The sequence below is a fragment of the Gopherus evgoodei genome, chromosome 3, assembly GCF_007399415.2.
Source record: "Gopherus evgoodei ecotype Sinaloan lineage chromosome 3, rGopEvg1_v1.p, whole genome shotgun sequence".
Classification (NCBI taxonomy): Eukaryota; Metazoa; Chordata; order Testudines; family Testudinidae; genus Gopherus; species Gopherus evgoodei.
In genome coordinates, this window is record NC_044324.1 from 123,124,026 (window position 1) to 123,136,048 (window position 12,023).

Sequence of the window (12,023 nt, forward strand, 5' to 3'; positions counted from 1 at the left end):
GCAACTGCTTTGGAGGACAGGGTCATAATTCAAAATGATCTGAACAAATTGGAGAAATGGTCTGAGGTAAACAGGGTGAAGTTTAACAAAGACAAATGCAAAGTGCTCCACTTAGGAAGGAAAAATCAGTTTCACACATACAAAACGGGAAGAGACTGTCTAGGAAGGAGTATGGCAGAAAGGGATCTAGAGGTTATTGTGGACCACAAGCTAAATATGAGTCAACAGTGTGATGCTGTTGCAAAAAAAGCAAACATGATTCTGGGATGCATTAACAGGTGTATTGTGAGCAAGACACGAGAAGTCATTCTTCAGCTCTATTCTGTGCTGGTCAGGCCTCTGCTAGGTCCCCTTTTCAACCAGACTTTCCCTTTAGAAACAGAGCACCTGACAAACCTACGTGCTGGACACAGAAGCCAAAAACCAGACAGTCCGGGTAAAAGCTGAACTGGTGGCAACCTGCATATGTGTATGTAAGTAGAGACACATCTATAAAAATCCCTCATACATAAACACATAAGGATCATAAATAAGCACAATAGCAGAGTGTAGACTCAAATTACCACTTTTCCCCTGTGACCCTAATTCTGCAAGGTCATTATGCAGGTGGAATTTATCCCCTACTAGGGTTCCATTGAATTCAAGAGTCCTTCTGCTTAGATTCCCCTTTCAGGATTGGGTTATAACTTTATTGGTCCTAGCTGTGTAACATATATTCATTTATATTCTTTCTGTGACTGTTGCCTCTCCCCCATCATCTGAGGTATCTGACAAAACATTGTTCCTTATGCTGCTAAAAATCCAGTACAAAGGAAGCTGCCAACATATTAAACCAACTGAGGTTCAGTGACTGATTAACCTTAATTTAATAGTAAGCATCAAATCATTACAATATCCCTTTGTAGTCACTCCGTCAGCATGAAACCTGGCAGATACTTTTTGGTATTCAAATACATATCAGCAAATTCACTGGGAATTCCATGGTAGTGTATCACTAAAGTTGTGTGTTGCCAAAAACTGTTATGCATGTGCATCAAAGGATGGAAATATTGATACACATTGGATAACCATAGAATGGAAATATTGGACAACTGCTGTTTTCAATAATTATTTTTTAATTAAATATTCATTTTAGTTTCTGCCCCTTAATAGTATTGGATTATTTACTCTTTTGCATAACAACCAGCGATGATCTGAGGTAGAATTTGTTTATGAAGTATATTTTATAACCTCTTTACCTGAGAATTGAGCAAAGTACTTTGGGGGAAAATATCAATCAATCTGTTGTCATGCTTCATATTAATTTCTTCCTTTGGGAAGAATATGTGGCAATAGGATTATATAGCTGGAACGTGGCAGTTTGCATGACAATAGTAGCAATATTGGTGCTAATCATTTTTTGTGGTAGGGATTCGGTTATCTATCTAGTTTGGAACATAAAAGCTAGAGCTCATTGGGTGCATGGTTCTGTTTTGTTATTAAAATGCTAGTGATAATTAGCCCAAGAAATTTAAGGAAGTGCATTTCAGTGGGCTACTGGAGAATTTGTATGTTTTAAACAATGCTGTTTTGAAAGCTCTTATCTTTTTGTTGTAATTACCTGTGGTATTTTAAATGTAGAACCTACATATTTCAAGTATAGGGCATATTTGTAATAAGATGAAGGTGCTTTGCAATATATAGTAAATGTAAATTTACATGTGCTTTTTTTTCAATATTACCTGTCTTCATGCTATTTGGTGCCCACTAAATGAATGAAAGTGGCTTTTCAGAAATGGTTAATAGCGCTGTAGATCAGGCCCAAAATATAAGTTTGTGTAGAAGGAAAAGAGGGCTACGCAAATTAATATGAAAAATGCTTTCAGGATTTGTTTATTTCTATGACTTCTTTTAAATTTTAAGCATTCCACTGACGTGCTGGAAACTGAAACCGACAGCCTAGTGCAAGTACCTAAAAGTCAGAAAATGAAAACAACTGTGATTAAAGGTAAAACTGATCAGAGTAGATTCACTGTACTAGCTGAATACAATAAAAAAGATAAACAGCATGCTTGCTTTAACAAAAAGTAAATTTGGTTTTAAATATCCTTTAAATGTAGTGATTTATAATCATGCTGTTAACAGTAGGAGTTTTAAAAAAATCTTGTCTTGGACAATTTCCTTGGCTTTTTCATCTAGAAAATGGTGACTAGAAGTCACCTATCTGACAGGCTGAGTGGTGAGTCTTTAGTTTAATATTTATAAAGCACTTTGGAAGGAAGACACAATACAAATGCAAAGCATATAATTATTATTATATGGAATAGTTAAGTATAATGTACTGAGTAGCCAAGCAACATAGAGGAGCTCAAACAGGTTATCTTCTGGTTAGTACTACCTATGATTTGGAGATGCCTAAAATGAATACTATCAATAGTAACAATGAAAAAGGCATTTTCTCTCTCCATTTTCATCATGATTTTTAATAGCACTTAAAAGATCAAGGTGTTCAGTAGAGCTAATTGTATGTATTTAACTTACATCCGTGGAAAAAAACTTGAACTAACATAAAACAAATGTATAATCCTTTGCAGAATTTTGTCAATATTTGTGTAACCTGTAACATGAGTGGGAGCTGCTGAGTGTGAAATGTTTGCTGTCTTTGGCCTGTATTGATTTATACAGCTGTGTTTCTTCTTATACAACAGAGATACTCTCCAGCTGCCCCATCCCAAAAATAGTAAAATAAATACTCCCAGTGTTGGATAAAAATTATTTGATGAACATCTTCCTTCCCAAATTCCTGGAAACTCTCTGGAATTTAAGTGCATGAATGTGGAGGGTATAATCTGTCTGAATTTGAGATTACATGAGCAGAACTCTATCCCCATGTCTGGTCATGGTGTCCTATGCTACTGGAAAAGTCAGCAATCTCCTGGTCTGTTAAGTCAATAGGAGTTGTTCCAGTGCTATAATGTTCCAACACCTTTCCCAGGCTCTGTAATCTACCAGTGCTTCTCTTCTGAGAGCCTGCTTTGTTTCCTCCATCCACTTTCAACTTCATGCTGTCTTTCACACAGGGCTTGTCTTCTTCATTGCAGAGTTAACTCACATTATACTTCCTATGTTGTTCAAACCCAAGTCCTGTCCACACCTGGAAACCTGAACTCGAATGTGGTGTTGCTTTTAACTCAAATTAGCTGGCATATCAGGAGTGTGTGCTAAACAAGGGCGGCTCCAGGCCCCAGTGTGCCTGGGGCGGCAAGTCAAGGGGGACACTCTGCCGGTGCCACAAGGGTGGCATGCAGGCTGCCTCTGGCGGCTTGCCTGCGGAGGGTCCACTGGTCCCGCAGCTTCAGCGAACCTCCTGCAGGCAAACCGTGGGACCAGCAGACACTCGGCAGGCAAACCGCTGGAGGCAGCCTGCCTGCTGCGGTTGGGGCGGCAAAATCCCTCGAGCAGCCCCTGGTGCTAAATCAAAGCTTTGGCCTAACTCATCCATTGCTAATGCAGTCACTCTGTACGGTAATCCAGTCACTCTGTGCTGCTTGAGTGTCATTTGTCAGAGTGGCCGCTCTCACCCTTGGTAGGCTAACTTGGGAGGAGTTAACTCAAGGATAGATGAGTTAACTCTTCAGTGAAGACATAACCACAGACCTCCAAGCTTGAAACCAACTTTATTAATATAAGACAACGTGCCCTGCTTCCTTTAAAAAAGCTTCTACTGCCCTTCTATTGCAGAAAGTGTATACTGAATACTTGTAATTCTTTGTTTGACATGCTTCACCTGTTGTACAGGACCATTAGTGTACATTGATGCTATTTAAATAAAAATCTTGTGCTGGTAATATTGCATGAACTTCTCCTGGGAAGTTGTATGGGTGGGGTCCTAGAGTAAGTCTGTTCCATATAGCTTGTTTAATTGTAATTTAGCTTGTGTTAAAGCCATATTCCTTTTTATAGCTTAGCAAACTTTCAAGTATTAAATTTGGATTTAGTACATTTGGCAATTTCAGATTCACTGATTTTAAAAAAAAAATCACTTCTCTACTTTATAACTTTGTGTCTGTTAAATACACATAGTTTGGATAGATCTAAGATTCTGATTAGAGAGAAACATAATATTGTAAATTTTAATTTTACAAAGTAATTCCTCCTCGTTGCTCATCCGCGTAATTGTTTTCAGCTTGCCCCTCAACTCTTAGGTACTCCAAGCATGCCAGGAAATGAATAGAAACCAGTTGTACAAGGCAAGAAACTCCAGGCTAGAGTTTACCTGTAACATCCAGAGCTGATAAATGTGTTAATCCTTCCACAGAAAAAAATCAGCTTTCAAATTGCCCTTTCCCCATTTGAAACTAGTGTAAACTATCAGCAAGAATGCAACATGCATGTGACAAGTAAACAGGCAAATCTGTTTTGCCTATGGTTCTGTTAAGTTTCCATTTACTACCCTGCAGTGTAGAACTAGCAACCATAATTGCATGCCTGAACCTACAAAGGGTGGCTCTTTGTGTGCGTAGGATCACGCGGGTAGACTCAATCAGGGATCTGACAATGCTGAAAGGAATATCTGGTTACACAAGCACATGTATTGAGCTTGCAGCCCAGGTGGAGGCTAGAGTTTTCTCATACAACTTGTTCCAAAGTGACTAAGTGTATGAAACAACTGGAAGAAAAACCTTCCAATGCATGCTTGTGCAGTCTAACTGTTAGCCAGTCAGCATGGCTGCTGCTCCAGAAGAGGATGGGTACGGCTGGCATCCTCTCATTTTAATCACAGTTACCTATATTCCATACAAATGTGGTGTCCCCCTACTTCTGTTGTTGAAAATTATTCACCAGAAATAAAGAATCCTGAAACTAAGGTTATAGAAAGTTACTGATGCTAAGGGAGTGAATCTCTCAGCATTTAACTTTTCCTGCATGAATAATTTTTGTCCTTTATCGCAGAAAGTCCCATGTTTGGGCCTTGGCAAGTTGAGTAGTATGGTGGATGGGAGTTATACAGAGTTATTCCAAGTGCTGATGTGACTGCTTCAACAAGTGGCATATAGGAGATTTTGTTGGATGCGTACACTACTTTGTGTTTATTGCAGAGGTTGGCATCCTTTCAGAAGTGGTGTGCCGAGTCTTCCTTTACTCACTCTAATTTAAGGTTTTGCATGCCAGTCATACATTTTAACATTTTTAGAAGGTCTCTTTCTATAGTCTATAATATATAACTAAACAATTGTTGTATATAAAATAAATAAGGTTTTTAAAATGTAAAGCCCCTCGGACTGGTGGCCAGGACCTGGGCAACGCGAATGCCACTGAAAACTAGCTCGCGTATCGCCTTCGGCACCCGTACAATAGCTTGCCTAATAACATAGCTTCATGTTATTGTAACATGAAAATTACAAAACTTTCAGGGAAACTTTCAGAGTTTAGTATATGGAAAAGTACTAGTGTAAGTAGATCCTGTGTTTTAGAATCCTAGGTATGATATTTTTTCACTTGGAGTGAAATTAGACTATGTGCATTGACCACCTGGATAATCTGATCTCGAAATATAAGGTCCTGCCTTTTCTTCCTGGGCAAGAAGATGGACTGGACAGCTAAATGGGTCTTTAAATTTCTGTGGTTATTGCAAGATGTGGCTCATGAATGTAGGCCTTCTTGCTATAATCTTGCTTTCTCTGTTATTTAAACATCTGCATTGCTACTTTTTTATATAATTATTTAAAAGATTTTCTTGATAATTTTTGTATCCAAACAGTCAAGAAACAAACATTTTTAAAATATATAAAAGTCACAGTACAGATATTTAAGAACTATGTAGACATTTTTACCTAAATAATAAACATTTTAGAAGCATGGAAAATGCAATAGAGACATTTTAATAGAACTCAGATAGCAAAATTACATTGAGATGATTGCAAATCTGTTTTTATTAATTCAGAACATGAAAAGTATTCTCTTTTGCTCCTCCTGCATGCACAAAGAATATTCACAACATTCAAAATCATATGTTCCATTTGTAAGGATCTGTGCAATAGTACACATTACTATAGTGTAAAAACAGATAAAATTAAACCTATCCTAGCTTATAAACCAATGCATGTGGCATACTGTATTTATTCTGTCAGTTTTATGTTCATTGCTACAAAACAACTGCTTGGTTTTCCTCCCCTTTACATTCATGATACAAACATGTTTTGAGTTTGAAATGGGTTCTATATTTCATTTCAACAATGCAGCCTAGTTCCAAACCTGTCTTGGTTTTAATGGGCAAATAAATAACCTAGAGGAACCTTGCTAACCTGTCCCATTGGAATGACAGTCTTGGCCAGTGGATAGGGCATTTAGGAATCAAGATACCTGTATTCTGTTTCTGCTTCTGATACTGGCTTCTCTTTGTGACTTTGAGCAAAGTTGGATGGCTAAAGTTAGGCACCCAAATCAGCATCTCTGGATATTGGGCTGGTATTAGTTGCTTAAATATTGATTAGGGCACCTGATTTAATTGCAAATTTTGCCCTTCAGAACTCAGAGTAATACTTTTACTTTAGTAAAGAAATTTTAGATCCACTTTCTGTAAAACAACTTATATTAATGTTAGGTGTATATATTAATCTATTAATATTATTGACTCCAGATTTTCAACCTGAATTCTTATGCTTATCAATTAAGACACCAGTAAAATGCTCTGTACTCTTAACAAATTCACCTCCCACTCAATATTAGACCCTGTATTTTAGTATCACATAAAACATAGTTCTTCCTTCTGTTTTTACCCCTGAGAGGAACTTTGCTGTTTTTCCAGTCTTTCATATTTTCCAGATATGTTTTTCACAGCATAAAGAAAAGCAATTATCATTTTTATAATAAACTGATGCTTTGTGGCTATGAAAAACTCCAATCTCTGATAATTTAGAATTTTAATTTCATCTCATCCTAGAGATGTAGTATTGATGAAATTGTGTCAGAGCGAGGCAGCAGGACTCCTCTCTGAAATCTCTTGTGAATTAACACTAGATTGGTATTTCCAGATTTATTGATTTTCATAGCAGAAGTTAAAAAATGTTTTAAGGAGAATGGGCGTGTAGGCTGTGCTCTGTCCCTTTCTTACACACAAAGTCTGATAACAGTGATCACCTAGCAGTGTCCTTATGGCAGAAATGTGATGGTTCTACTGGGACAATTTGCAGTCCTGCTCATTGTGCTTGTAAGTGAAGAGTATGATGTTTGAAGAAGTGTTGTTTACTGTTGTCAGAGACAACAGAGCCACTCCCCACAAATAATGGTATATGCAGTGAAGGAAGTGGGACAGCTGGGTTGGGCTGAAGGCTGGTGGTGGGATGAGTGGCTAAGTGCCTAGGTCACCCAAGTGAGCTTGGATGTGTGTTGGAGTGCCTCGTGCAGCAAGGAACAGACTGGGGGTAGTTTCTTGGGCCTCATTATTTCCCTGCCATATGTTGCTGTCGTCTGTATGTACCTAGACACTTGCATGTCCCCCTCCTCACAGTACGTGAACACCTACTCCCTGTGGTCACCAGTTGCTTTTCTGGTTGCAACCTTGCTGAGGGAGCAGGAGTGGCCTTCAGAGAAGGTGCAGCAACCTCCATTGCCCAGGAGAGAAACTGTAAGGAAATCCCTGCTGGATATGGGATATTCCAACAAAGGGAATTGGGAATCCATGAAAGGGGGCTTCAGGCATGAATGTGATGCCATAGGGATGCCCCTTAGCTTCCATGACATCAGCTTTCGTCAGTTCCACATCAGTAATATAATAGAAAACACTCACGCTAAAGAAGCAAGCCACAGCCCTGGGCAATGACAATTTCAGTAAATTTTACATTAATAAGGTGGCCTGATAATTCCATTTCATGTGTAATCACCATGGTTACTTGTAAAATCTGAGGTTTTTTTTAACTTTGATGAAGCTTTTGTTTTATTTCATTGTCTCTTCTCCCTAGGACGGGTCACTGGGTAACATCGATGACCTGGCACAACAGTATGCAGATTACTATAACACCTGTTTTACTGATGTGTGTGAGAGGATGGAGGAGCTGCGCAAACGGCGGGTTTCTCAAGACTTTGATATGGTAAGTGGAGCAGCTACAACTTTCCATCTTAGGCCTTTCTTGCATACACTACGGATGAAATACTCAGCATTCCAGCTCATGGAAATAGGGCTGAGGGCACACGTGTGCCCACAGAATAACACTTCCAAGCTGATGGTCTTAATTATTTTTGTGGGAAATACTGAGGTTGGTCTACTGATATGATTCATTAGGTTGCAGATTGTGTTAGCTTATTGTATCTTTTTGCTTACCCAAATTTCCTTACAGAAGTTGACAGAGATGGAAGAAAATGTTTGCTTCAATATGAGAGAAATTAGTTATTTCTTTGATCAAGGATGTTTCCAATATGGTTATTAGGAAATATACCTTTGTTCATAATCCTCATATTATATAATTTTAAAACGTAGCTCCTCACAACTGTAAAATGTTGTCTTTTATTCAGGTCTCCCAAACTGAAGCAGTCTGTACACAGATACTGATCCTGCATTAGGATACGCTAACATCCCAGAGAAGTTAGTCTGACTCCTCAGAAGCATATATTTCCACACTAGCTGAAACGGATGTAGGCATGGATCACAGTAGTCAGTCTTTTTTTTTTTTAAAGAAAATCTTTTTCTTAAAAGAGCCCATTTTAAAATCTTAAGTGAAATTATTTCATTGTTTGGCAATTGCTAATTGTTTCCTCTTTTCTTTTAAAAGCACCAAAGAGTCCTGTGGCACCTTATAGACTAACAGACATATTGGAGCATGAGCTTTCGTGCGTGAATACCCACTTGGTTGGATGCATGCTTTCGTAGGAAAGCTCATGCTCAAATACGTCTGTTAGTCTGTAAGATGCCACAGGACTCTTGCTACTTTTACAGATCCAGACTAACACGGCTACCCCTCTGATACTCTTTTCTTTTGTTTACATTAGTTAGCCTGATTGCTGAACAAATATCTATGTAGGATGTACACTAAATATTATTACTTGCAATACTTTTTTCATTATAAAATTTTGTATTAGTTTTCAGAGTATCAGTAAGAATCCTTGTAATGTATAGAAACATGTTCAGGTCTTAAAATTTCACAGAATGTTGGGATTACTTCAGTAATATTTCCTAACCTTGGACCTTGGCTTTTTTAATTTTGTCATGATGATAATGTTTGAGTACTAAATGTAGGAAGCAATAAACCAAAGTAGTTAGCAAAAACACAGAGCTTGCATACCATGAACAGTGAAGGCAATCACTGCTAGTTCATAAGAGCTGTGACGTGTTATAGTACATATCAAAGACATAGGAGTATATGCTGTCACATTAATACTTTACACCTCTGTAGTGCCATCTACCCAGAGATCTCAAAGGGCCTTTCAAACAGAACAACTATGAGGTGGAGCATCCCTAGTTTATACAAGTAAAGTGAGGCACAGATGACTTGCCTATTGATTCACAAGTCTGTGGAAAAGCCAAGAATAGACTCGGTCACTTGACTCTCACTCCTGTACTTTCACTGCAGGCACTTCTCCTCCTCCATTCACCACTTCAGATACATCCAATATTGTGAAAGGTGTAACATGCAGAGGAGGCTTGTGAGCCTCCTCAATTTGGTTTGTAGACTTTTTGATTCATGGATTTACTGTTTTAATAGCATAGAGAAGCAGAATACTCCCATCTTTCCCTTACTCGCCTCGCCCCCCCCCCACCTGATCCGTAGCATACACGGCCAAATGACTCTGGGAGCAATTAGTGACTTTCTATTGCTGCAGCAGTTGTGGTTTATCAGATGGACCACATGGCTGCTTTCTTTCTTTGAGTCCAGCAGCCCTGGACATAAAAAACTCTTCATTGACTTCAGTGGGAGTTGTGCAAATGGAAGAGCTTCAGAATCAGGCTGTAAGAAAATAATCTCCTGTGCTCAATTGAAAATTAGTTAATCCTTCTTGATTTATATTTTTAAATGGAAACAATATTTCATTTTTAGTAGGATTACCATAGTGTAACAAATTAAACACTGTGAAGAAAAAGCTTTCATGCTGTAGTTTTGAATGTTTAAGTTTTGCATGCAACTCTATTGCAGGGGGTTCCGTATGGAACATTCCACAGTGTGCAGACAGCTGAGTCTTCTGCATGAATAAGTGACTGGAACAGTTTAGTGGTTCAATCTAATCCCGAGATACCATGCTGTCTTCCAAACTGTATATAGTGACTATTCCAGATAAGCTTTGGCAGTTATAAAATCTCCTTCCTGGCGCTCAGGAATTTTGGAAGGCAGCTTCTGTGCTGGGTAACGAAGCATGCGTTACAACTGGAGAGAACTCCCTTCCATTTAGACAGATGGGCCTAATTTGACTCTCTTCATTCCAGAGCTACAGAATGCAGTCGGGAAAGCCATATGAGCTTAATTAGCTCACATCAAAGATGCAGAACTTCGTGGTGGGTTAAAAAGATATGAGCTAATGCAAGTCAGATCTGTGAGTGATTTCACCGTGGCTGTGTGAAAATGGCATCTTGGCGTATATTTTTTCAGTGGCTTTTGCATCAAATGTGCTCAGTTTCTAAATCAAAAAGATAATTTTTTTGAACTGCCAGCCGTACGAGCTAGGTAGAGAGAGCCTTGTGGTTGAAAATCAAATTAATGTTGTTACATCCATTCTCAGTACAATGATAAAATGTTTGGGATATCAGCTAGCCTTTCTATTGATGATGCACTCTTCCACAGCTATGTTGTCCCAGCAGTGCTGACAGCAGCAAAAATTTTGTTATTGCAAACTTTACTTGGAAGGTACAAGAGGAGCAGGTGATGGACCTGTCATCAGTAATACGTTGTTGATTTAATAGATTAATATTACTATCTACAACTCTGCTTTCACTGGGAGTTGATTTAAATTGAAGAGCAGATGATAGCGGTTTGAGGACCACCCAGAAAATAGGAGAAATATTGTCCCATTCATTTTTGGCTGCGATTTTAACCACAGCTTGCTGTTGAATTTTCTTTTAGGGCTGTTTTAGCCTGCTTCTGTACTACAAAAGGTATTATTATTAAGTAGGGGGTTGCACATGTCATAACCTGTGTAGGCCAAGCTTAATGTAAGATCTTGTTAATAATGTATGTTCCAGAAGCACCCAAAGGCTCTTATCAGGACTGGGACCTCACTGTGCTGGGTGTTTTATAAATGCAGATAATCTGTCGCAGTGATCTTGCATCTAAAAGATAAAGGGTGAGGATGGAGATCAAACATACAGGTAAATGAAGATGGCAGTGATTGGCACAGTTTTGTTAGTTATATATAGATCTTCGTGACTTGTTCAGATGAAAGTCATTGTCCTTTGGAGTCCAGTCACTGAAGGGAAGAAATTCAAAAGGATGGACTCTTTACTGGTGCTGCCCTAGATACTGAGAGTTTTAATTTTCTGGGGAGAAAGTTTTGATATCTTAGTTCTAAATTTTGCTCTGTAATCAGCTCAAACCATGCCTATCAGACCATGTCCATTTTGGTCTGGGTGTCCTGCTCCAGGTTGAAACAAAACACACTCAGTGAAATTGTTCTGGAGAACAGTATATCTTGCATCAACAGAGCGGGGGCAGCAGATGGATGGTGGCTGCAGATGGATGGAAAGCAGAGTTCTATGAACAAGGATTATGATTCCAAACTGTAATGTTATCAAGACTTTTAATTGGTCCCTAAGCACAATAACTGTATTTTCATTTGGATTTTTGCCTTTGGTTTTATAATGGTGAATATGCTGGGTTTGGGGGCGTTAGTGTTTGTGAACAGCAAGGGAGTTAGCCACATTTGCAAACATTTTCATTGGTAAATTTTCAGATTGCAAACATTTGGCCTGTTCCTGCACACCATGTGTTTCCTTGGCTGGGGAGAACTGCAGTCAGAATAGATAGTGGCTTTTCAAGCCTAAAAGGGATGGATCACGGGTAATATTCAACTGGACATCTGTTAAAATGGCCAGAAAAGTGACTCTGTGAAAATGGCACCTT

The 12,023-nt window shown here is 38.7% G+C and overlaps 1 protein-coding gene across 1 annotated transcript in view; it reads left to right on the top strand.

The window, feature by feature from the left end:
* SASH1 (SAM and SH3 domain containing 1) overlaps nucleotides 1-12,023 on the top strand; it is a 178,009-nt gene that overhangs the window by 26,177 nt on the left and 139,809 nt on the right. The window contains 1 exon segment of the mRNA XM_030556531.1: nucleotides 7,941-8,069. Coding sequence (XP_030412391.1) covers nucleotides 7,941-8,069 — 129 coding nt within the window.